Source organism: Eucyclogobius newberryi, unplaced genomic scaffold, assembly GCF_026437365.1.
Source record: "Eucyclogobius newberryi isolate DKJ021-1_F unplaced genomic scaffold, fEucNew1.0.hap1 SCAF_1, whole genome shotgun sequence".
Classification (NCBI taxonomy): Eukaryota; Metazoa; Chordata; class Actinopteri; order Gobiiformes; family Gobiidae; genus Eucyclogobius; species Eucyclogobius newberryi.
Window position 1 is genome coordinate 27,914,736 of NW_027315723.1, and position 26,952 is coordinate 27,941,687.

At 39.9% G+C, this 26,952-nt stretch overlaps 4 protein-coding genes across 5 annotated transcripts; 3 read left to right on the plus strand and 1 right to left on the minus strand.

Moving 5' to 3' along the window:
• The first annotated feature begins 1,981 nt into the window (after window positions 1-1,981).
• gata4 (GATA binding protein 4) lies at window positions 1,982-7,453 on the plus strand. The gene is made up of 6 exons (XM_072442196.1): window positions 1,982-2,684; window positions 5,768-5,934; window positions 6,006-6,131; window positions 6,219-6,294; window positions 6,428-6,555; window positions 6,630-7,453. Exons 1-6 carry the CDS (start codon window positions 2,204-2,206, stop codon window positions 6,753-6,755), a joined length of 1,104 nt encoding a protein of 367 aa, XP_072298297.1. The 5' UTR covers window positions 1,982-2,203; the 3' UTR covers window positions 6,756-7,453.
• A 3,470-nt stretch (window positions 7,454-10,923) lies between these two features.
• LOC140365200 (uncharacterized) lies at window positions 10,924-12,770 on the minus strand. The gene is made up of 3 exons (XM_072451486.1): window positions 12,724-12,770; window positions 12,562-12,654; window positions 10,924-12,076 (listed from the first exon to the last, which is right to left on the minus strand). The coding sequence occupies exons 1-3, from the start codon at window positions 12,735-12,737 to the stop codon at window positions 10,939-10,941; spliced, it is 1,245 nt and encodes a 414-aa protein (XP_072307587.1). The 5' UTR covers window positions 12,738-12,770; the 3' UTR covers window positions 10,924-10,938.
• A 2,863-nt stretch (window positions 12,771-15,633) lies between these two features.
• fdft1 (farnesyl-diphosphate farnesyltransferase 1) lies at window positions 15,634-21,006 on the plus strand. Of its 2 annotated transcripts, XM_072442233.1 has the most exons (8): window positions 15,634-15,873; window positions 17,159-17,256; window positions 19,008-19,191; window positions 19,274-19,402; window positions 19,504-19,695; window positions 20,224-20,400; window positions 20,489-20,641; window positions 20,712-21,006. In XM_072442233.1, exons 1-8 carry the CDS (start codon window positions 15,775-15,777, stop codon window positions 20,928-20,930), a joined length of 1,251 nt encoding a protein of 416 aa, XP_072298334.1. In that variant the 5' UTR covers window positions 15,634-15,774; the 3' UTR covers window positions 20,931-21,006. The 2 variants fall into 2 exon arrangements, with proteins under 2 accessions (XP_072298334.1, XP_072298328.1); XM_072442227.1 differs by lacking the exon at window positions 15,634-15,873 and having other exon boundaries at window positions 16,822-17,256.
• A 987-nt stretch (window positions 21,007-21,993) lies between these two features.
• Window positions 21,994-25,849, plus strand: ctsbb (cathepsin Bb). The gene is made up of 9 exons (XM_072442254.1): window positions 21,994-22,115; window positions 22,194-22,279; window positions 23,616-23,730; window positions 24,537-24,652; window positions 24,731-24,816; window positions 24,886-25,029; window positions 25,098-25,214; window positions 25,465-25,593; window positions 25,669-25,849. The coding sequence occupies exons 1-9, from the start codon at window positions 21,996-21,998 to the stop codon at window positions 25,740-25,742; spliced, it is 987 nt and encodes a 328-aa protein (XP_072298355.1). The 5' UTR covers window positions 21,994-21,995; the 3' UTR covers window positions 25,743-25,849.
• The last annotated feature ends 1,103 nt before the right edge of the window (window positions 25,850-26,952 follow it).

A 26,952-nucleotide genomic window follows, 5' to 3' on the forward strand; every position in this document is an offset into this window, starting at 1 on the left:
GCCCCAGCCAAGACGGGGACAGTTTTCCTGGTGCCTGACGCAGGCACATCCACCGCACCTCCTCCTGCAGCATCTCCGTCATGTCAGTCCAACAGCACCTCTTCAATCAGTTCTGACAGGACACACACACACACGCACGCACGCACGCATGCACGCATGCACGCACACGCACGCACGCACAAGCGCACACGCATGCACACACACACACACACACAAGCACGCACGCATGCACGCACGCACACGCACACGCACGCATGCACAAGCGCACACGCATGCACACACACACACACACACACCACACACACACACGCGCACGCACACACACACACACACACACGCATGCACACATGCACGCACACGAGCTGCAGACTTTAATAGAGAATTTACAGATTTGATTGCAGTTTTTACGTACAGTTCAGTCTTTGTGTTTTTTTATGCTGCTTTTGCACACAAATACTCACAGTCTATGGTCAATGTCACTGTCGGTGGTACAGAGCAGAAAACAAAACATGAACATGATGCAATGTAAAATAACAGAAAAGGATAAACTGTTGTTGAACACTGCAGTGGACAAACGGTCAAGGGGTAAACGTTTACCTCTTTGTTTATTTGATATAGATAAAATTCATGTTTTCATACCTTTTAATTGTTGTATGACATGGAATCATACAGATGACATTTCCAAAAATATTCAATAACTGAGTTTTTAATGTCTGTATGTTGAAAAGTTACCAGTTTCTACGGCTGTCCTCAGCCACAAGGTGTAAAACATGAATGTCCACTCACATACTGCACTTCTATATGGAGTGAATCATAAATGGATTAATGATCTGTAGAGTATTCTACAGGCCCACACCCTAATATTAGCAGCAAATACAGGCGCTGTTATCAGGCCCTGTTACACATTGATGACGGTTCCCTATTTCTGATCTCTCTATTCGTCTGAACTTTTACAAGCTGTCACAAAATCAAGACTGAAAAATAAGCTTACTACTTTTTACCACTATTAACTACTACTACTTACTAACACTACACTACAATAAGTTTTTGCTACACTTGCTGCTACACAGAGCGTATTTGGCTGTTTGCCCTACACATATTTCACTGCTGTCAGTGGGAAGTGGCAACACAATGAAACGCCTTGTGTGTTTACGCTCATTGGTGTTAAAAGCAGGTAATATAAATCCATCCTCATGAGGACAACCACCTCTAGTATCCGACTTATGACTCTCCAGTCTAATGTTTTATTTCCGACATGATTAAAAACAAATTTATTGGCTTTCGTTCTACATAATTTTCCAAGATTTCCAAGATTAGTATAAAAGTTGCATTTCATTATAAATTTAAAAAAAAAATCTTTATCTTTTAACCTATAAAACTTAAAGTCTATACGACATATTTCACTAAAACGTAGTGAACAAAATTATATTTCAGATTTTCCATAACATTTTGCCCATTTGTCCAGAGTTTGACCATTTTAGTAAAGTTTATAATTGTACTTCCTGGCTGGGCATGAGCAGCAAATATGAGGTCAAGGTAATGCAACTACTGTTACCTAGCAACCACACTAAACAAAACCCATATAAATTACACAGTATTGATTTGACAAACAATAATATCATATAACACCTTTATTTAGTTGACTGAGAAAATTGTTAAAGTGTAAACAGTCTCTGTGTTTTCAATGGCACGTCGCATATTGATGACATCACAGAGGGAATCAATTTTAGAATCAGTTTTTTCCTGTAATTTTGAACTTTTATTTAGAAAGAAATCTTCTCAAATTTAAACTTAACAGAGGTAAAACTGTGATAAGTAGGTGCTCTCAAACTAAGTCATACTTATAAAAACAGGACACCATGTCATATGGACTTTAAACCGTGTCTTTTGGGGAACTAAAGTGCTTGGACATGTAGTAACTGGATGATAAAGTTCAGTCTGGAGCCACAGTGCAGTCAGAGCTGGAGCACAGGGAGAGAGAGAGAGGGCTGGATTAGGACCTTGATCATTGTCTCACTCTTCATTCTTCTCTCTCCTCCTCTGGGCCTCCTCTGCTCTCACTTTAACTTTTCTTTTCTTTTCACTCAAACCCGGACCAGATTCAGGAACCTTGTGGATGTACAATTTAAAGTTATTTTTCCACATTTATTGTACGTGAAGAGCATTGTTTGTTTCACAACACGGATGTCCAGCCTCAGGAGCAATGTACCAGGGAATAATGACATCTAACCACGGAGCCCCGTCCTACGAGGCCGGGTTTCTCCACAATGCTCCCGGTTCCTCTCCAGTGTATGTGCCCACCACACGAGTGGTCACCCCGATGCTGCCTTACCTTCAGACCGGGGCCTCGCAGCAGGCCAGCCCGGTGTCGAGTCACTCTGCCTGGGCACAAGCGGGCGCAGAGTCCGTGTCTTCGTACAATCACTCCCCGGTGTCTCCGCGCTTCAGCTTCACCGCCAGCCCGCCTCTGTCCTCGGGAATGGCCCCGGCCCGGGACACGGCCTCCTACTCTAACGGGAGAGATCACTACGGAGCCCGTGGGCTCAGCGGCTCGTACCACAGTCCGTACCCTGCCTACGTGAGCCCCAGCGTGGGAGCGACCTGGACGGCGTCTCCGTTTGACAGCCCGGTGCTGCACGGCCTCCAGTCCGGGGCAAATCCCGGGGCCCGGCACCCGAACATCGGTGAGAACTAAACACCCACAGAAAGGACTCAAGACCCTATCTCACGGCTCAGTTCATCCAAGTTTACTCTTTACACGGGCTTTTTAAGATTTTATTTGAAGCGACGTTTTCACTAAAGTTCGGTGAATTTGATCGTTCACACAAACCGTGACGTACAATAAAAAACTAAAAAACAACGAGATAATTTTAGAATTTACGAGAAAAAATAAAATCTGAAAAGGATTAAAACTAGTTTATTTTTTATCTTATTTTGCGTTTCTAAATTGTGTCCAGCTAGATACTTTGTAAATACACTAATAACACACACACTTTTTAGACAGCGGCACGTACTAATCAACCATCATATTTAACTTAACAAAACTGGTAACAGTTTATTAGAAAGAGATCAACGCATGTCATTTGAATTTAACCTAAACTTACTAAGTCAAGATAAGCGAGATCCTAAGACAACTAAAAAACAGCCAACACAAACGTGATTTTTTTGAGAAGTCTGTTTTTTACATTATTGCCTTCTGATAATTAAAACGCTTTTATAAAATGATTGCCCTTAATGTAAATGTGGAAGTTGTATTATAAAGTAACCGACTTTTAAACGCAGAAGTCTGAGTTTTCAACTCAGAGTCAAGCGCGCTGGAAAACAATACTTTGAACTTAAGCTCTAAAGAAATCTAATGCAGGATTTTGCTTTTTCTGAATTTTTACGAAACATTCATAGATTTGTTTTCGCTTTCATTTTAATTAAAAGCTTGACCTTGCAAAAATAATTGAAAAATAAATATTATATTAATAATCTTGCAACTTTGTCTTCATGATGGATCTATAGCTAAGGTATTTCACAAATAACAAATAACACATCAATTTCATAATTACACATAGCATAAGAGTCATAGCACAGGATAATCTATATTCATTAGGACATTTTACTGTAACAAACAGACAATATAAGATTGTTACATCCTCATTATTTGTTAAAATATAGCTCTTTGTTTACAAAAAATTACAGACTTTGATGCAACACCTTCTTCTTCATTAATACATTAAAAAAGTGCATTATGATTATTGTCAGAGTTGTGTGAAGGGCCTTGAGCTGCAGCTGAACATCACATTTTACACTATTTATTTGGTACCATCAGTTTTACGTGACACTGTGTATCTGGGTTATCTTTTGTAATATCTTCCAAATATTTTTTTCTTATTCAAACCCAGGAAATCTATGGAATCAACGGTTTCATTTTTTGCAGGTGCACAAAGTAAAAATCATTGTCTGACGATGACAATTTTAACAGGACACATACAGTTAGTATATTCCTTTTGTTTTCAGGCAGGCATTTGTCATGGGACACACATACATATAACAAAGAGTCTTTTGGCTAATCCTGGCATATTTACAGAAATGTTATTTAAAACACTCTTGAAATATGTGAAGAGCTAAATATCTATCATAAATCATAATTTTACATGGTTACACGTTTAACTGCTAAAAGACTGTACATTTTCAATTTTATCCAAAAATATTGTAATATTTAAAATTTCAAGACTAATAATTTTGCAAGTTAATGAAATACAACCAAACAAAAACAGATACAAATCTAATATTTTTTGAAATGCATGTAGAAATTATTATGTTTTTATTTTCTATATTCTGTGATAGCTTTTCTTTTCTTTGTGGTTGTCATTCTGTGCGTCAGAAAAAGATCTCTCTCTCTCTCAGAAAGTGCAGAGCGGTGTATTGTCTCGTGGTGCCATGTTGTTTCGGCTGCATTACTGCCTCAAGGTTGGGCCTTTGCCATCGGTCCATTTTCGCGCTCTAAAGTATGATCTCATTCACAGCTTTCTACAGAAGGAAAACCTATGTGGAAGCCAGACTTATCCGATCATGTGGCTTATCAACCGTAATGTGCAGAAAAAACCCTTTCACATTATCACAAAGAAACAAGCCATAAATCACCCCAGCATCAACCCAAGTCTGCTTCGCTCAAAAGCCCAAGAGCTTCATTTATATAAGACATTAGATATTATTGTTCGGATAAGAAATTACAGAAAGGACTGAGAAGTGTGACAATATGAATGAGTTTGGATGTCAAGCAGTTTTTATGTCCAGCCGAACTCTTAATCACATGTGATAAGAAAAGATTCCTGTACATTTCAGAAAATCTGAATCAGAAGACGCTTTATTGCCGTTGTCAGAGAACCAAATTCACAATCTAAGAATGTGTTTCGGCGATAATGGTCCAACATAAAGCAATGAGCACCATGAGAGTACTATAGGATCAAATAAAACCCCATGCATAAAATATTTGTATTAAATTGTAAAAATAAAATAAAAGACTAGATACAAACAAAAATATAATTGAGTATCTGGCATGATATATAAACGGCTCAAATGTTTCCTTAGCCCTGTATATAAAAAAGATTACATGTGAGCATAAACAAGCTTTGGTTCCTTTGTATTATTCATTCATTCATCCATTTTCTACGGCTTGTTCCCGTTTTGGGTCGTGTGTATCTGGAGTCTATCCCAGTGACTTTGGGCCTTAGGCGGGGCACACCCTGGACAGGGGCCAGCTCGTCACAAGGTTAACACATGAGACACACTGACTCTCACATTCATTCACTCAGGGTTTGGACACATTTGGACGGTGGGAGGAAGTAGGAGAACCCGGAGAGAACCCATGGTAACATGGAGAGGACATGCAGACTCCACCCAGAGAGAGATCATGGGATGTTGGTCTTGCCCGGGAATCGAACCCAAGAGCTCCAATATGTTATAAACTTGTTATAAACTAGACTGGGTGTTTTGATAATCGTAATAGTTATCTAGACAATACAGGCTCTTAAACACGGAAAGACATTTTATAACAAAGACAGTTGTATTATTACATCAAAATGTCAAAAAAGAATAAACAATATCTGATTTTCATCAATAACACACTTAATCTATAAATATTGTCAAGAAGCCTTCAGTCAGGATATTGCATCTTTTATTTGGGCAATAAAGTATTTTAAAGTCTCAATGTAGAAGTTAGTTTCCCCGCTTCAAGAATGACCAAGAGTTTTAAATACAGAAATGTTTGTTGTTTCAGATCTATTTGACGACTTTGCTGAGGGGCGTGAGTGTGTGAACTGTGGGGCCATGTCGACCCCCCTGTGGAGGCGGGATGGAACAGGCCATTACCTGTGTAACGCCTGTGGACTGTACCACAAGATGAACGGCATCAACAGACCTCTGATCAAACCTCAGCGACGACTGGTGAGTGACACAAGCTTGTGCACAGAACCCTGTCTTTGGTTTATTTGAAAGAAAAAAAAAATATTCTACAGTCTGCCTCGAGAAGAGTGGGTTTGTCCTGCACCAACTGTCACACAACCACCACCACACTGTGGCGCCGCAACGCAGAGGGAGAACCTGTGTGCAACGCATGTGGGCTCTACATGAAACTGCACGGGGTAAGAAACAATATCCAGCAGCTATACATTTTTTTACCAAGCACAGTTGTATAATTTATGCCATTTTTTATACCTTTTATTCCAAAGGTTGCTCGACCTCTGGCTATGAAAAAAGAGGGCATCCAGACACGCAAGCGGAAACCTAAAAATGTGAATAAATCTGGTAAGTGTAAAAGATATGTTGTAACATTCTATTAGATTAGATGAATTAGTCCAAAAGGTGAATAGTTGATCAAATATGATTGCTCTGAAAGTAAACACAGAACTGTTTGAATAAGAGAGTGACTTGTTCACAGGGAGCTCGGGCAGTGAGGGCGGCACAGTGACTCCGGGCAGCACTCCTCGCACCCCGCTCGCCTCAGAGGAGACACGACAGATAAAGACAGAGCCGGACACACACCTCTACACACACCACAGCACACAGGTACAGACACCGCTGTCAACAAGGCAAACTGACACGCACTAGTAAGTAATTTACTTATATTGCTGTCTGTCCAGATCTCAGCCCTGCCGGCGTATATGTCCACACAAGCCGGAGCCATCCCCCTGAAAATGTCTCCCGGGAGCCACAGTGCGCCCGTTAGCTCCAAGAATGAGCCCTGGAATAATCTAATCCTGGCATAGATAAACCTGTATCACAAAGTTACTTTTATTTGCTACAGACTGAGTCCAGCTCCCTCGTGCCTTCTTAGTGCCTTGTTCATAAACTGGAGCTGCAACAAACCAAAATACACAAATGTTGCGTTTACATTGTAGACCGTGGTTGAAGGAAGCAGCTCTTTGATCAAGTCTCCAGCTTTTATGACGAGCTAAACTAGGACGAAGAATGCTCCATTCATTTTGACCTGCTCATTTGAATGAATGAAGACGTCTGAAGAAGTATATGACACTTTACACTAATGCCAATGAGAAAATTGGACAGATATTTTCACTTTGTTTTACTCTATAATTTGTTATTTGTTTTCTAATTTTCCATATTGCAAAAATATTATTTGATATAAAATAGAAAGTACTGCCTATGAATGAAACTTATCACATTTTAGGTCTATAAGATATTTATGTAAATCATTGTTGAGTATTATGATAAGAAATCATTTGGCAGAAACCACACTTCCATCACAGAAAATAATGAAATGCATTTCTTTGTGTTCAGTATATTTTAATATAAAACACAAACCACTCCCTCCTCTTCAATCATGCAGCATTCCACGTGTAAGTGCAATATAAAACATGTATAGTATTTTAACTGGTTTAACAGTGATTGTACAATAGTTTAGTATGGCATTATTTTTTATCAACACAATAAACTACCTATGCAGCGAGTGAGTTGCACTTTGACTGTGGATCTAGCGCCCCCTGTTGAACAACATCACATCTACAATGAGCTCTGACTGTCATGAAGATCCTCATGTCGGTGTGATAAAGCTGATACAGCCCAAAATAAACATATTCATTTCATGTTTTCTGTTCCATGTATTTTTTTTACTTTGTTCATGAAAAAAGACAATTGTCATCTAGACTTATGTTTCTTGCTAATTATTTAGAGTAGTTTTCAGACACAATACTTCAACTCCTACTTGAGTAATATATTTTACAGTGTAAAAGTACTTTTACTTGAGTAAAAAAATCTGGTTACTTTTCCCACATTCTGCAAGTGACAAAAACTTTCTGTTGACAGTATTAAACTATTTGAACATTTGTCGGTGTAATCCCTCATTCATCCAGGAGTGTTCCATTGTAGAAAAAGATTCACCTGGACTCTGTTTTTAGGAAAAAAATATTGAAAATTACTCTCAGATGAGTGTCAAAATGTTTCTTGCAATGCTCAGCTTTTGTGCATTATTTAGTGTTTTGTCTTTACAATTACGTCGGGTAATTGATCACATCAATGCTGTGGACCCACATATCAGGTTTACAAGAGAAGACGACCAGTATCTGCTCTTTGGTTCCAACCACCCACTACAGCACAAGCTGGGTGTGATCAGAACCTTACAACACAGAGCTCAAGGTGTGCCCACCAGCTCAGAGGGCAAGAAGAAAGAGGAAAAACATGTCCGTAATGCCCTCTCAGCCTGTGGTTACCCCGCTTGGGCTCTCAACAGAGTGAAGAGAACCAAGAAGCAGGACAAAAGGGAAACTGAACAGAGAAGGAAGGGTGTTTCTATCCCTTATGTGTCTGGCCTGTCGGAAAAACTGCAGAGAATTTTTAGACAACACGAAGTCCCTGTTTATTTTAAACCAGGAAACACTTTAAGACAAAAACTGGTTCACCCTAAGGACAAGTTGCCGACTCAAAAACAGAGCAATGTAGTTTATTCGATCCAATGCAGTGAAGAAAGCTGTAAAGAACGTTACATAGGTGAGACAAAACAGCCTCTACACAAGAGGCTCTATCAGCACAGAAGAAATACAAGTTCAGGACCTCAGAGCGCCGTGCATCTCCATCTTGAAGCCTCTAATCACTCGTTTGAAGACGGTGAGGTGAAGGTTTTAAGCAGGGAGAAAAGATGGTTTGAAAGAGGAGTCAAGGAAGCTATTTTTGTTAAAAAAGAAAGACCTTCTTTGAACAGAAATGGAGGGCTAAGGTTTAATCTTCCTGTTATCTATAATGGAATACTGAACCCCTGGAAAGGTAGAGGACCAGGACCAGGACATGTAGATGCTAATCAGGTACTCAGGGTGGTTGAGCCAGGGTCTCACAAAGACAAAGAGGTTTCTAATAGCCCATTAAGATTCTGAATAGGCTAGCTCGGTAGATACAAGGGGGGAGTTTATGTTGAAACTAACAACTCTTTCTACTTCAGGAAGGCTCCGCCCAATGGGCGGGTCTTACCACAGAACAGTATTAATATCGGAGTTCTCGATCTAAATTCTTTTATTGACAATGACTCTTGGATGAGAGTCGAAACGTCTATTTTTTCTAACTGAGTCCAGATGACTACAACTGAAGCTTTTTCTACCTTTACAATTACATAACTTCAAATTATAAATACATTATTTTTTTCCTCCCTAACTTAAAGGTGGTATGGACGATTTTTTTCAGCAATTTTTTTTATCATATTTCCTCGTGGCATGGATAAATCATTTGTCCTGCCACGTATCAATCATAAAACGCACCTACCGCTCACCTGCAGCCGCGTCAGGCTCGTCTCCACGTTGGATGCATGGATCTATCATAGTATATTTCCCTCAGTGTACGGGGCAAAATGAAGACGGAGAAAGACAGTTCTGACGCAGAAGTGGACAGAAATCTACGGGAGACGAGCGATGCGCTCCGTTGCGCTAATAAACAAACGCACGTGTGTGTTGTATCGGTCCGCACGGGGGAGTGCGCATGCGCACTTCCACCTGCGTTCTCAAATCGCCGAAAAATCGTCCATACCGCCTTTAATTAATTTCATATTTTTTTGGACCACTCTGTAATTGAGTTACTCTTGAATACGCTTGACTCTGGCCGCTAAAGGCCTAAAAGCTCCAAACCAATTGATGAATTATATAAATAATGCTATGTAAAATGAGTGCAACATTCACATCTTTTATATGGGCTGCTAATAAAACAAAACACTTCAAATGCTATTTTGGGGAATAATTTTTATGTGTTAAGCTCACTAATCCGTTCTTATAATTTAGATGTTTTAGTTTGGTAACTTTCTATGTGACCGGAAGTAGCTCTGAAAAAGTGAACTAGGTTAATGGTAAAAACATGGACAAAACATGTTGAGAGTTGTTAAAACACAAGGGGAACAAGGTTTGTAGTGGAAATGAATGTATTGAGTAATTTTAAATATTTAATTTACAAATGTAGAAATGTAGAAAACAGTTACACTAACTCAATGAGCTGGTAAAACGGCGGATACGGACAAAATGTCATTGTTTTTTATTTGCTCTTGCCTAGCTCTTGTTGGTTGAATGACACGGAACAGAAGCAGTAAAACTCATCTAACCATCAGTTCTGGCCTTCTCAATTTGACTGAAAGCTACATTAGATATCATTTCATTTGAGAATGAATGTACTTTTATAATCGTCAGTGCTGCTTTGCCCCGGGTTGCAATAACTTCCTAAATTAGTTTCCTTTGTGATCACTTGTTACTAAGGTCAAGTAAACAAAATCAGCAGATCATCAGCAGGTACATATTAATACAAATTTAAGGGACCCATATCATGCAAAATCGACTTTTCAGAGCTTTTAACCTTCTTACAGTGCTAATGGTACCTCATGTACGTGCCCGAAAGTGTTTTTTGATTGATTCCTGTAGTCTTTAGCTAGAGAACAGTCTCTATCCTTCCCCCCGGATGAGCAGATGGACGGGAAGCACTCTGTACCTGTAATATGCCACCCAATTTAGGCGCCAGTTAGCTTCAAACGCTACTTCTTATGTTCCAACGCTGCTGCGCCGCTGTGTCACGCACTGTTCTACCGTCGCACGCCTCGGCCTCTGTTTACACCCCCACCATCTCCACGCTAGGCTCCGTCACGGGGTGGGCGGGAAACGCACACTCACACTGAGACTACGTGACGAGGTGGGCGGGGGCGAATCTCAAACTTAGCCGTCTGCATTTCCGGTTTTGTAAGCGGGGTGCAAGATATGGGTGATATTTTATAATTACTATGTTATGGGTGTTGCACAGCACTTATTATTATCAAATATGCCCATGGGTTGGACTACAAAACAGGAAAAACAGCATAATATGGGATCTTTAAGGAAGGAACAGCGGCGAGTTCGAGTGTCCCTGTGATGCAACTCAAACTGCATCATCAGTACACGTAGGGCTCAAGACTTTACAGATAAAAAAAAAACTTGTTTGTTAAGTAACTTGCTGTTTCTCACCTGCACACTGAATCCTTCCAACACGCAAAAACGAAGACGTCACCTTTACAAAGTCGTCGATGAAAAGCCGATTGGCACATTGGTTGAAATCGTCCGTCAGTTTGTCCCTTAAAGTCTCTGCATATTTATCCCGTACCATCTCCTCCCAACACTTTTGAAATGCAAGTCTCAGGTCGTCTGTAGCGTCTTGAGTTATTTGCGAGTCAAAACTAAAATCCCGCGCAAACGTTTGTCCTCTCCCCACATGTTCCTCTGCACGTAAACACGTCTCTGTCGATAGAGACTGAGCTTCTTCAGTCATTCGGCTTATTTCATGTCGTAGCTTTTCGGTCACTCGTGCAGCTTCGGGAATAGTTTGCATTCCTTTGAAGTAACTCTTCCACTCGATGCCTTGTAGCGACAAACGGAAAATGAATGGCTCACCGTTTAGCAGATTTCGGAGTAGCGTGTACACATTTTCACATACTGGATTTCCCCCCGTCATGTTTTGAGCCGTGTATTCCTCATAGTTTTCGCTGTTACGCAGGGCTTCCACTTGACTAAAGTTGACAGCTCTGAACATAGTTTCTTTGGTCCCTTTAAAACCCCAGCATTTATTGTATCCGATGTTTGTCTTGACTCTAAATCTCAGCCACCACTCTTTGGCTTTTTGGACCAATTTCAGCATGCATGGAGGTTCAGAATTCCTGGAAAGACAGGGACTGTTCATAGTAAACACATAAACCGTCCGAGCTTGAGCTGCTCCATTAGATTCAAGCAGTTCTTCTGTTTGTCTAATGATGACGTCCTCACTGTGCTTTCCCTCGTTATATTTCGGATAATAAGGTCCATACATCACAATCTCCTCCTTTTTCTCTATTACAGCCCATGAATGCTGCTTATCTTCGGCACCACATTCTTCTGTGATATCGCGGTGAAACTCCAGAAATCTCTGGTTGACAGAGTCATTGAGCAGAGTGTTTTCAGTGGTTTCTCTGGATTGGAGTTGAAGTAGGACTCGCTTCCCGGTGCGCTCTGTGTCAGACCAGACAGAAATCAACTGAGCGAGAGCGACACTTTTATCCAAGTGGTCTGCGCAGCAGTCCTGGGGAGAGCTCGGATCACCACACTTGTCCCTGCAACATTACAAATAACATTGATACAAAGGTTGAATAAATATTATGGCACATTTCACTCAAAAGTCACAATGCAAGCTTCTTCTGTGGCCACTTTACCTCAAAACAGCACAAGCACACTGCACATTTACACACAATGGCAGGTATATTTTGTATTGAAGTCTGTTTTATTTTTTGCCTGCCCTTATTTAAGCTTATAGTCTATATTTGTACTACTTTTTACTATTATTATTCATTGTTTTATGTTGTACCTTACTGCCGAAGCAAGTTTTTATAAATTTTGTTCACTGACAATGGCAATAAAACCTTTCTGTTTATAATTCAGATTACATATTCTTAAACATTATTAGTTAATTACATAATTTAACATTTTCAAATGGTAAAGTAGCATTTTATCACATATCTTAGAAACGATCATGTTCTCTTAATGATAGCCTCCCTTTCTGCTGTATAATGTAGAAATATGCAGTGGGAATTAAACTTACCTTTGTGTTACATCTGTGTCCAACAAACATTTCTTTGTTTTTGACTGTGGCTCCTCATCTTGGTTGTCACATATAAACCGTTTACGATTCAGCCTGAAAAACAGTTTTACGTGTAACTATCCCACAATTTAGTTATAATTCACTAATGTACAAAATACTCACATTTGAGGTTCCATTCAGTGTAGTGTAAACCCTCCACAAACACACACGTTATTGTCCTTCACCATAAGAAGTCAGTCAGGGCAGACAAAGGCACACCTGAAAAGCCTCTAGTAAACGCTCACATTCGGCTACAGTTACTGCCCATGCTGTCAGTGCCTGAGGCTAAATGATCAACTCACCAAACCTGTGTTTATGCAATGCTTTTGAGGTTTCCTCATCCGTCTCATAGGGTGTCCTTTATGTCAACACAATGTCAACTTCACAGGAGAATGAAACTGAGACACATCAAAGCACACACAGTGAACTACATGAGTTTATACTGTGGATTTATGGATTAGGGTTGATCATTTTACAACATTTGGATTTGAATCCGGTCCCAGTTTTGGTATTGCCTAAAAGGTACCACGAATGATCATTGAGAGAAATATATGTTCTGTTATCAAGATATGACATAATTATATAATTTCAATATTTAATTTCAATATTTTGGCTTGCATCTTTTAACCAAACGTTGCCTCTATTTTCTAAAAACATTCTTCTTTGTGTTCACCAGGCAGTAGACAAATACCATGAGTAAAGTTATAAACATAAGTAAACTTGTTTGGACAATGTTTCTAAAAGAGCTTGTTGGGGCACATGATTCATCAGCAACTCGTTTGGCAGGATTTGAGCGTTTCTATGACGTCACAAATATAAGCTTATTGGAGCATTTAAGGTGAAGAGTGAACAGGATGTGTTGCTTGTTGGGAGAAATAAACTGATGGTGATTTGAATAAGACTTTTCATTGTTTTGCTTTTTGTTACACATTTGCTATTAAAACGTTGCATGGTTAGTTCAACACCAGCTGTGCCATTGGGCAAGACACATCGTCATGAGTCCCTCTGCCGTTGAACACTTCTGTCACTTTAACTATAATTTAATCAATCACTCACTGCACTGTTCACTTTCTGCACTACATATGTAAATTTAACTGTAAAACTGTGTACATACTAAGTCTATTTTTCATCTTGTAAAAAATGTTGATTGTTTTTCTTTAATGCATGCCTTAATTATTTGACATATTTTTCATTATTGTTAATTGTTTTATGTTGCACCGAATCACCAAAGCAAGTTCCTGTGAATTTTGATCACTGACAATGGCAATAAACCTTTTCTGATTCTGACTTCGCTGATGCTGGAAATGTGTTTGATGTTGCTGCTCCATCTATTGCTGTTGCCCCGCATTACATGAGGATAAAGCTGAGGATCAAATATTTTCCCTTAAGCCTTTACACAGTATGAAGTACTTAATACACTACAACATATATTGGCACAAACACACAACAACAGAATGCACTTGTTTTAAAACTCAACACATTGCTGTGACCCTACCTACATTTACTCCTCATCTATAAAACAGTGGTTATAACTAAGGAGAAGGAGTTTTTCAAAACGCGCATCTGAGAGTTTATTTCTGTTTGGCGTGAGGACAAGACTCCAGTCACTAGTTGCGCAGTGCGCTAAACTAACGTGTTGCTGATTTAAATCCATCAGTAACTCTAGAAAGGTTCACCGCTGTTGATGAAGCTGAGATAACTTTATATATAGCCATTATGTCCTTCTAAAACCTCAACTTGTATCCTAGACCCGATTCCAAGACTCCTCAAAGACATTCCCCCCCTAATTATAGATTATATTCTTATTATAATAAATACTTCCTCAAACATGCCGTCATTAAACCTCTTTTAAAAAAGTCTAATCTAGACTGTTAAACTACAGACCTATTTTGAATCTTCCCTTTGTCTCTAAAATCCTTGAAAGAGTTGTAGTTAAACAGCTTTGTCGCCATCTACAGGACAGTAATTATTTAAAGTTTTCCAGTCAGGGTTCAGAGCCCACCACAGCACTGAAACTGCACTAGTTAAAGTCACAAATGATTTATTATTAGCTGCTGACGATGGACTAGTCTCAATCATGGTTCTGTTCTGTTCTGACACCATCGACCACAACATTCTACTGCAGAGGTTAGAATGTGATGTAGGTGTCGGAGGAACAGCCCTATCTGATAGGTAACATTTTGTTAATGTAAACCAGAGCCACAGGAGTCAGTACTCGTTCCGATTCTGTTTACTCTTTATATGCTGCCGTTAGGTAACATTATCAGGTCACATGGCATTAACTTCCACTGCTATGCAGATGACACTCAGCTGTATTTATCAATGAAACCCGATCAGAGCGATCAAGTAGACAGACTTAGTGCTTATGTGAAGGAGATAAAAACTTGGATGACGCTTAATTATCTGCTACTTAATTACTAATTTACCATTTCATCCAAACAGAGCTCTTCGCTCTCAAAATGCTGGACTTCTGATGGTCCCAAGAGTCTCTAAAAGCACAGTAGGAGGTAGAGCGTTCAGTTACCAAGCTGATTACAGCAGTTACCAAAACAAATGCATTACGTTACTCTTTACTCTAAAAAAGTAATTTGAGTACTCTAACGCGTTATCCCCAACTCTGTATACGTAAGTAAGTAAGTATATGTAATTGTTTTCTGATCAATGACTATGTGATAGAACTGTGATGAAAAACTTAATTGAAGCAATGCAGTAGCCAACTCCTCATTAAAATTTACAAAATCTAGTTTGGACCTCTTTGGAAAACCCTAATTGAGTCCTGACCCCGAGGTTGGAGTCCATGTTTTTAACAAGCAAAGCCGTTTAATCTTGCTCCTAACTTTGCAGTTATTTAAACTATTTCTCAATACCTCGGAAGTGCACATAGAAACTTCTGATTAGTGGCTTCAGTGTAAAACCAGAGGCGGCTCTGTGACGGTGCCTCTGGGCGGGGCATCACACCAGGCGCTCTGGACGCTCATTGGCTGTTCACGTCTAGGCTCATGATGCCTCAGCCAATCAGCGCAGTCATTCGATCTGACGAGGATCACGATTGAAAGCCTATCCTGGTCCGTGCGAATGGTGCTGCAGCTGCATCCCGCGTTCTCCGCTTTGATGGAGACAATATCCTCACTGCTTGTGTAACTTGCTGTTGTAGAAGCTCAAGTTTAAATAAACATGGACGTTTGGAAGTCTTTGGGGCACCCGGAGGAGCTGCTCAATCTCTTCAAGTTCAAAATGGGCGGCTGCAGGACTGTTATGCCGAAGTTGGATTATGTAAGTAGCATTTTTCACGTGTTGCAAACGCTGCCGGTTTAGTGCGTCTCTTGTGCATATTTCCTGCTTGCAGTCTATTCCGCATTGCTCAGCATTAGGTGCGGACACAATAAGCTTCAGCTAATTGGACTAAGTCAAATTAGATCACCACTCTCCTCCAGTAGTGCTTGCCCCGGACAAGAGATGACCATTGACACAGGATTTGCGTTGCATAATGAGCTTGAAGGACTCAAAGTCGGGCATGTTTCACGGTTAATCCATCTGCATTTACGCCAAAGTGACCCTGGGGAAGAGAGTCGGAGGCAAAACACACAACAATAATAGACAACCAAGTATTTTTTTAAATAATTATTATTTGTTGTTCTCAAATGTGAAATGTAAACGAATAAAATGCAAACACAGGCTACGTGTAACATACTGACTGCCAAGAAGGTTGCTCATGTTTATGATAAAAGTAAGATAGCAGGTAGTCATGTAGTGTAATATCACTGTCTGCCACTAGGTGCTGCTATAGTTTCCCCTATTTGCCTGTCGTTTTATGAACTTTTGAGATAAGCGAAGTGACAGTAAGTGAAACGATGTTACAGACAATAGTGTATTTTTAGGTGAATGCCAAAGTTAGAATAACAAAACTAGACACAATTTTGCAAGTTAGAAGCTAATTGACTTTAATGTTCAAAGTCTCAGATTACGGGTTTTATAATCCAAAAATTGTAGCATGCAATCAATAAAGTTGTGCGGAAAAAGAAGCCACGTTGTTTTTTTTAAAGAAAATACAAAACACCAAAACGAGCAACGCGTTTGTCGTGGGTGGCGCAGTGGGTGGAGTCAAACCCAAAATCATAACAACAGACGTACAAACGCGTGGATCCACTGCGTGAGCTCTGAGTGGCGGGCGCGTGTCGTTTATACATCAGTGGCGCGCTCCGGTCCCGCCCACATCTCGTTACCTCACGCGACCCCGCAGCTCTGTTGTCCTCTGCATGTGTCAACCTCCTCCACTGCCCCTTGCGGTGCTACAATGGCGAGCTGTGGTTTGAGCTCTGCGTGCGCTTGAGTCCCTCGCATGGCCGGAGCCTGCTGCAAGTGTCCGGTGTCTCTGGCCGTGTTCAAGCGCTCGTTGTCGGTGGCGCCACGGGGCTCGGCGGCGGCGGCTCCTCGCTCCCTCCTCTTCCCCGGGTGGAGGCTCGGGGAACGGGGCCTGCAGGAGGCCGCCAGACCCTCGTGCGCCCTGAGACCCACGCGCTTTTACCGACACACGACCTTCCTCTGTCTGTCCTGCCAGGAGTCCATGAGCGAGAGCCTGCGGACCTGCTACGTGTACCTGAACCAAACCAGCCGCAGTTTTGCCGCTGTCATCCAGGCGTTGGACGGAGAGCTGAGGTGGGTAACGTCAAGTCAACAACGCGCAGGAGAGGGGCGTGTCTGTCTCGAGCTGCAGAATGCGTTGCATTACATTAGTATCAAACTCAGCACGAATGCAATGGTTTTCTTGCAATTGCATATTTCTGCAAAGCTTGGTCAACAATGTCCTGCAGCTGCTGTGACGCATTATGCGATGACAATAGTTGCACAAAGCTCCATGAGTGCCAATTCCAAACCACTGACTGAAGTGTTAAGTCTGTGGTACAGTCTAAAATGTAAACTTAGAATAGAATCAACTTTATTGTACCCTTAGGGAAAATTGTCTTGGACTCAGTGAAACATTTGCCACGTAACAGACAACATAGTAGAAAAAAGCTTCAATTCTAGTCATCTGGACTCAGTTAGAAAAAAAAAGACGTTTCGACTCTCATCCAAGAGTCATTGTCAATAAAAGAATTTAGATCGAGAACTCCGATATTAATACTGTTCTGTGGTAAGACCCGCCCATTGGGCGGAGCCTTCCTGAAGTAGAAAGAGTTGTTAGTTTCAACAGAAACTCCCCCCTTGTATCTACCGAGCTAGCCTATTCAGAATCTTAATGGGCTATTAGAATCCTCTTTGTCTTTGTGAGACCCTGGCTCAACCACCCTGAGTGGTCAAACCATCTTTTCTCCCTGCTTAAAACCTTCACCCCTTTTAAGCAGGGAGAAAAGATGGTTTGAAAGAGGAGTCAAGGAAGCTATTTTTGTTAAAAAAGAAAGACCTTTAAACAGAAATGGAGGGCTAAGATTCAATCTTCCTGGTATCTATAATGGTATACTGAACCCCTGGAAAGGTAGAAGACCAGGACCAGGACATTCAGATGCTAATCAGGTACTCAGGGTGGTTGAGCCAGGGTCTCACAAAGACAAAGAGGATTCTAATAGCCCATTAAAATTCTGAATAGGCTAGCTCGGTAGATACAAGGGGGGAGTTTCTGTTGAAACAAACAACTCTTTCTACTTCAGGAAGGCTCCGCCCAATGGGCGGGTCTTACCACAGAACAGTATTAATATCGGAGTTCTCGATCTAAATTCTTTTATTGACAATGACTCTTGGATGAGAGTCGAAACGTCTTTTTTTTTTTTCTAACTGAGTCCAGATGACTACAACTGAAGCTTTTTTCTACTATGGAACACGCCTGGACGAATGAGGGATTACACCGACAACAGACAACATACTTCCAATAACAGCAAAGATGCAAAATTAACTCATTTTAAGAAAAGAGATGAGAAAAAGGCCATCTAATGACAAGAGCTACAAGAACGTTGATGGTAAAGTGAATTATGCTTGTTTAAGTTGTTTAGAGTTCAGTTGTTTTAGTCGACCAATAGTTCATTGGGATTATATAAATGTATATAAAGGGGGTTAGCTGTAGTTTTTAGAGGCTCTGATCCATTTATTCTGCCTTTTTGCTCAGCTTCTTAATGCTCTTCTATATGTAAAGTTGATATTAAGTGAATTAACAAAATGTTATGATCGTTTGTGTGATGTTTTTGGTTAGACACGTGGTTAGATTATGGAAATACTCAGTAGTTTTGAGAGTCCCAACACCATGCGTTAGCCCAAAAACAAATACACAGGAGATGGAAGGCCAGGTCAGAAATGCAGTTGGACAAATGGCTTTCTGTATAGTTTGTGCAGGTCAAAGGTTGCCCAATACAAGGTTAACCCTCTTTGAGCAGAGTGATGAATGGTTTATGTCTAATCTCATTTCTGTTTTCAATCAGACATGCAGTGTGTATTTTCTACCTGGTGCTGCGAGCCTTGGACACTGTGGAGGACGACATGACCATCCCACTGGAGAAGAAGGTGCCCATGTTGAATAACTTCCACACCTTCCTCTACCAAGACAAGTGGTGCTTCACCGAGAGCCAGGAGAAGGACCGGCAAGTCCTGGAGGATTTCCCCACCGTCAGTGACATGGAATAACACCTTCAGTTATTACTAAATGTACCATTGTGTAAAATATTGTGTACATGTTACATTATTTCAGATATCACTAGAGTTCAGAAACCTGGCTCTGGAATACAGAGAAGTCATCTCAGATATCTGCCACAGAATGGGAGAGGGAATGGCTGAATTTTTGGAGAAGAAAGTGGGGTCCATGAAAGAGTGGGACAAGGTGAAATAATTAATGAATTTCAACACATGTCTTTGTTTTGTATCCAACTTTTAATGAGTCCAGAAGTACAATACGACATGTTTAATTGGGTTCTTTTGCAGTACTGTCACTATGTGGCCGGGCTGGTCGGCATCGGCCTCTCGCAGCTGTTCTCTGCGTCTCAGCTTGAAGACCCTGAGGTGGGGCAAGACAGTGACCTGGCTAATTCTATGGGACTGTTTCTACAGAAGACTAATATCATTCGAGATTATCTGGAGGACACTCAAGATGGACGCGCTTTCTGGCCAAAAGAGGTCAGACATTTTTAACTACAGATACAATGTATTCAGCACAAACTATGTACAACCATCAAAAAGCACAGTGTCTTATATACAGTGTCCTCAGACCTCTCTCGCTGAGGTCTGCGGGCCAGCTCCAACTTCTTGTCCCAAAAACAAGACTCAAAAGCCGGGTCTTTTCTGTAGTCGGCCCTAAACTTTCAAACGCTCTTCCTCCACACATAAAGGTTGAACCTTCAGTTGATGCATTTAAGTCTCGTTCAAAAGTGCACTTTTATTCACTTACATTTAACCTGGCATGAGAATTTTGTGGTCCTTTTTATATTGTTTTTTATTTGTTCTTATTTTATTTGTATGTATTTAATTATTTATATTTTACATACATAACTTTTACTTTGTGCAGCACTTTGGTGACTTTTTGTTGGTAAAATGTGCTATACAAATAAAGTTGGATACATTGAGTAGAAGAAGATTTAATTCTGATGACTGAAAATATTTTTTGACAATGTGTGTGTTTCAAAACCTAATGTTTTGACTGTGCAGGCGTGGAGCCAGTTTGCAGATCATCTGGAAGACTTTGCACAGCCTGAGAAGCTAGAGTCTGCCCTTTCCTGTCTCAACTTTTTAGTCACTGACGCTCTTCGCCACGTCCCAGACGTCATCTTATACCTGTCCCGTCTACGCAACCAAAGCGTATTTAACTTCTGTGCAATTCCACAGGTAAAACACTTTATCCTGCAGGATATTTTACACATTAATTGTACTAACTAATGAAGATTTTTAATGTTTCCTTTCTGTTGTTGATCAGGTAATGGCAATAGCAACATTATCAGCTTGCTACAACAACCCCATGGTCTTCCAGGGAGTTGTGAAGATCAGAAAAGGACAAGCAGTGACATTTATGATAGAGGCCACCAATATGAGAGCTGTGCAATCCATCATCACCCAGTACAGTCAAGAGGTAATGAGTCTGGTACTTTGTCTTTTCTTAAAGCTGAAGTAACATATGTCTTTTGTTTTCTTATAAACAGATTTTACATAAAGTGTCGCTCACAGACCCGTCCCGAGACAAGACTCTACATATTCTGGCTGTTATCCAAGAGAAGTCCCAGTCCAGCTATGTGTCCAGGACCCATCATTTGTCCCCCATGTACCTGTCTGCTGCTATGCTCCTTGCTGCCCTCAGCTGGCAGTATCTCAGTACTACAGCAGTACAGGCCCAGGCTGCAGGGGACATGCAGGGACAATAGGAGTCATACTTGGCTAACGCATCAACGTCTTCAAATGCCCAGATCAATCTTGTTTCAATTTGGATGAATTTCAAATCATGTCAAAAAAGACATCCACAGTTTTCCCATGGGGCTTGTTCAGGACCAAAAACTGCCCCCAAACTATGAGAGCCATTGTAGATAGTTTGTCGTCATCTTGTAACTGGATAAATAAGGGAATTATGTGGTCACATTCTGTCACTTTAATGGTCAGGGCGTCTGAATGTGGTTTCTATATCTTTCATTTGTTTTCTTTTTTTAATTAACTTAATCATGGCATCTCGATTTGTGCAAAATATACATATTTCTTTCATTGTTTTTCGTTTTGTTTTACAAAGGAAACTGCACTTTGGTTTTCATTGTTGATGTTTACTGCCAGGTGGTCTGCTAAGTATATTATTATACAACATAGCATTGTTGAATTTTTCAACTGTGCGTAAAATTGAGTACTTCTGCAATTCGAGAGGATAGATTTCAATAATGTACTTGGGTATTTCTGACTCAATATGTGATTTAAATTTAGGCATATACAGATGCTAGCCAAGTGTCCTTACAGCTTTGGTGAGTAGAAAGGCTAGATGAACCTTGTACAGAACCAAAGAGAGATACAAACATTGCTATGTAATGTTTTATAATGATTTGTAAATAATAAATGGATATAGAAATGTTTCATTTATCTAGTGTTTGTCTTTTGAGGTGATTAAAAAATACTTGTTTCTAATAATACAAAATCTGTTTAAAACTGAAATTTAGTTTTGTAATTTTTGTAATTTAATTTTTTGGTCTCTTCCAATCATTTGTGAACCTTTAAAATACTTCCCTTTAGTCACAAGATTGATACTTTACAATGTGACTCAAAGTACCGTAGGTGGTTTCATAACCGCTATAAAAGCATAAAAAGGACGAGAGTAAAGAGGAAGCACCACTTGCATGAGGTAAGATTGCTTCAACTAATACTTTGTTAAAATGTTGTCAGATGCATGGACACAGCCAATTTTATTTTATAGTTAGTACAATTACAGACAAGAATATCCTTATTGTTTTAGGATGAATCGTCTGAGCCCTTTGTACCTGGTGGTGACACTGTTTGTCTCCTGGACTCGTGCTCACCCTGTTTCCCTTTTGGAGATAGTTCATTTTGTGAACAAAGCCAACACAACATGGACAGTAAGACTTTTGTACATATTGTTCCCACGCGGCCTTTGCTCAAATCACATTTCTCCAACTAATAGCATTTTTTTACAGGCTGGATATAACTTTGAAAATACTGATGTTTCCAACATTAAAGCTTTATGTGGGACTTTGATGAATGGACCAAAGTTGCCCCAGGTGTAAGTACATGGACTGTCACACTGTGGTGGAAAGTAACAAAAAAGTGCAAAAGTAAAATTGCTGTAATTCAGTCAAATTTTTAGGCATCTGCTGTTTACTTTCACTTCCCTACATACAGAGCAGGTGACTGTACTTTCTACTTTACATTTTTTTTAACTGGACTGAAAGTGGAAGTATTTTTCATGTGGTTTTAGACCTGATGAAAAGGCTGAAGGGTTTATTAATTTATCCACTTTTATAGGCCTAATTAGCAAAACATAAACAAATAAATGTTTAGTTCATGTTCCAGCTTCGAGCAAAAAAAAAAAGGTTTTACAGGTAAAAAGTATCAGGAAAATCTTTTATAAAGATCAAACCTCAGGATAATTTTGCATCAAGATTCTGATTTGATGCTTTAATTGTTGTCAAAATCGGTGTCAATTACTTTTACTTCATACTCTTAAAGTTCTTTTTAAAGGATACTTTTACTTCAGTATTTTTTTGCTCCTGTATTTGTACTTTTACTGATTAACATAGAGGACTACTTCTTCCTTTTGCTGTCACATGCTCACACAGGTGATGGTCAGCAGGTGCATGTGGCTGTATAACACGGTGCCATAGGGCATCACGTGCTCCAAAGGGCACCAACCTCACCAGGCAGTTTGGACTGATTGACATGGGCTTTTTGTGCTGCAGCTGCACTGTTGCTTTTGCAATTAAACAGGGAGCCTTCAGTGGGCATAGTCTGTCTTTAGTTTTGATGAATTAAGTCATATTCAATTAGAAACCGTGAAAAAGAAAGAATAAAACAAAATGTGACGCATCAGCGAACCGTGGCAAACCGTGGGGCAGACATAGCGGCGCCCACAAAGCCAAAGTGATTCAACTTCTTACAAATGTATAAATCATGTTTTTATAAATGCAACTAAAAGCGTTTATAGTTTGCTGCCTATAGTGTTTTCTAGAGCCTCGATCTGTTCTGCAGAAGAGCAGGAGAATGGCTTCAGCTGACGTTGGAGCAGGGGCGAAGCGAGGATATTTAGGGGCCCGTATAATAAACGTATTGAGTAATGAGTTGCTAATAATAAATGCACCAAAATAGAGACAGTTATATTATTTTTTGTTGATAACGCCTTGGTTGAGAGCCCCAAGACCTCACTTAGGATTGTGATTTATGCAATATTAAAATTACTTAATAACTTTGGAAATAGTCACTTTAAGGTTGTATTACAGACACCAAACCCTTACGCATTTTCTACACATTCAAAGTGGGTTGGGGGCATTGGGCATTTCTGCTTAGGGCACTCAAATGGCCAGTAGCGGTCCTGCTTAAAGACCATTTTTATGATTTCACAGATATCACAACACTGAGAACATAAAACTCCCCGGCAGTTTTGATGCCCGTGAGCAGTGGCCTGAGTGTCCCACCATCGGACAGATTCGAGACCAAGGCAACTGTGGCTCCTGCTGGGTGGGTCTGACCAACACACAACACCATCCTGGGTCTTTGGATATATTCTCAATATTTCCTCATTATTATAAAAGACTGAGATTCAATATGTAATATGTGTATTTTCGAATTAAAATGTTTATTGCATTTTTCATTCAAAACATAAGAGAATAAAACATCAAAATTTAAACAGTGAGTAGAAACATATTGAGACATTTAGACCGTAAACTAAAATTAAATATCAGTATTACAGTAAGAATGAATCTTCCTTTTATCAGTTAAACAAACCCCTGATGCAAACATGTGAATTGAATATTGCACAATGCCTTTATAAAAAAAGATTTACAGCATAGAGTTCAGCAGTTTGACAGCAACAGCTGTGTCCGTCTCAGTTTTTTCATAGTTTTGGCCGGGGTGCGACTTATACTTATATTTATACTTATATACTTATACTCCAGAGCGACTTATATGTGATATTATTTGTTATTTTTACACCGCATATTTTCAACTGCATTTCATACTCCATACTTATATGTTTTTTTCTTCTCTATTATGCATTTTTTGGCTGGTGCGATTTATACTCCGGTGCGACTTATAGTCCGGAAAATACGGTAGTCGTGATTTTGTGCTACATCCTTCTTCTCCGACACGACAGTCTGAGAGTACAGCAACATGTCCAGCCTTCTTGATAAATCATTCCTTCCCAGCATCTAGTGTTATAGCTTACTAGTTCATTATTTCACTTCAAGTATTCAAATTTGTTTACTGTTTGTTATTAAGAAGTGTAACTTGAAAGCCATGATCACTGTACAACTTTCCTTTGGCAGGCGTTTGGGGCAGTGGAGGCCATATCAGACCGTATCTGCATCGTAAGTGGCGGGAAAGTGAGCGTGCAGATTTCAGCTGAGGACCTCCTGACCTGCTGCACAGAGTGTGGCATGGGGTTAGTCTGAAGAAAATTAACACAAAATGAACATATTTTATTATTTTTCTCCCGTAACGTTTGTAAATTTGAATCAAGATGTAATGGTGGTTATCCTTCTTCTGCCTGGGAGTTCTGGGCACAGAAAGGATTGGTCACAGGAGGCTTGTATGACTCCAAAGTGGGTAGGTGGTACACTTATTTTTGCCACTCATTTAACAACAATAGATTGAATTAATAAAATATGTTAATAGGTTGTCGACCCTACACTATTGCACCCTGTGAGCACCATGTAAATGGCACTCGGCCTCCATGCCAAGGTGAGACAGACACTCCTCAGTGTATGGAGCAGTGCATCGATGGATACTCTCCCTCCTACCCCAAGGACAAGTACTTTGGTAAAAACAATCAGGCATCTTCTAATAGTCTTTTATATTGGATATTGACACATTATATTGTCTATCAGGTGGACACACATACAATGTCCCCAGCAGTGAGGAGCAAATCAAGACTGAGGTGTTCAAAAACGGACCAGTGGAGGCTGCCTTCTATGTATATGCTGATTTTCTCCAATACAAATCTGGTATGTTTTAAACGTGACACATTTGTAGCTTTGTAATATGTACTTTTTACTTCTTCTGTCTTGTTTATTTTATCTGTTCTTTTTTCGGACTGTGTATATTATTGTGTATCGTACGTGCTGTCCCCCCTGTCTGTATATACCCCCCCTTTTTGTACATGTCAAAGCGTCTTTGGGTCATTGAAAAGCGCTATACAAATAAAATGTATTATTATTATTATTACTACCCCTTACTGGTGTGGTTTTGCATCAGGAGTGTACCAGCATGTAACGGGAGCCATGCTTGGTGGTCATGCTGTCAAGGTCTTGGGCTGGGGAGTGGAGAATGACACGCCCTATTGGCTGGTGGCAAACTCCTGGAATGGGGATTGGGGCGATAAAGGTATGAAAGATTAAAAAAAGATCTTTATTGTACACAAATGTGGGAAATGAGCATTGAGTCTTTGTCTTCTTGCAGGTTACTTCAAGATCAAACGTGGAAATGATGAATGTGGAATTGAGTCCGAGATAGTAGCAGGCATGCCACAATAGAAGAGAAAATCTCTACAGCAAGATTAAAATATAAATTGATTCAGAAATTCATGAGATGGCAATTACATGAACATACAAAATAAATATCTGAAAATAATTAACTTGAATTTTCCAATAAAAGTAAAAGGGTGTTGTTTTTTACGCATCACCTATATGGATTTGTATTATTATGTAACAAATAACATTAAAGGTGCACTATATTACGACATGTATCTTTAATTTATTCAATTACAGCTTTTTATTGCTTCAATAGAGCTGACCTGTTCCTTAGCCTGGTGGTGCCTCCTGCTCGTCTCCACGAAGATACAGTATAATGCCATTATACAGGCAAAGCAATAACATCTATGGCATGGTGACCACCTCAAACCATTGTAAAAGTGGCAACAAGTTGTGTGATGTGGACAGATTTTGCTGATGACATCACAACATTCAGTTGGGGGGCAGCTGAAATGTATGGCATTAAGATTAAGGACAAAACCAGGAGTTGTGCTGTTGTCACATTATGAGAGAGACTATAATGAAGGAGCACCATTTAGTAAGCCTGTAGTTATCTGTATCTTTAATGGCAAAAGTTGATATTTTGTCTTTGTCACACTTTACAAAACCATTTCAGTGTAAAACATTTTGCACTTTCTAGCTTTACTGCTGCTGTCTGTCAGGCATTTGAAAGGTTTATCTATTTAATTCACTATTCTAGATAAATGTGATCTGCATGTTCAGACTGCAGTCACTTAGCAAAAGATAAGAATTGAATCCGATTTACTACCAAATTTGACATGTGAAAGTAGCCAGGGTTGAATTTGAAAAAAATCGAATTTGTCGTGAAAAAACGGATCTAAGTTACATTGAGCTCAAAATTCAGATTAGATCTACAGTGGGACCGTGAATATATTTAATTCACTTACATTTACAAAACACACTTACAAAATACATCGCGTACAGGTTTTCAATATTGTTTTGAGTATTCTGTGACTAAATACATTTTCAAAGTATTTTTCCTGTATAATTTAATTAAAATATAGAACTTAAATCCTCCAGTCCGCTAGGTGTCACTGGTTTGGATCAGATCTACACAAAACGAACACACGCATGCGCAGTGAGTTCCCCCCATTCGATCCCAACCGGGGCCGTGTCCACGTCCCCGGCTCCTGCTCGCGACCGTCGGGACTTTACACCGTTATTAAATCATCTCCCGTAAATGTGCCCGGGC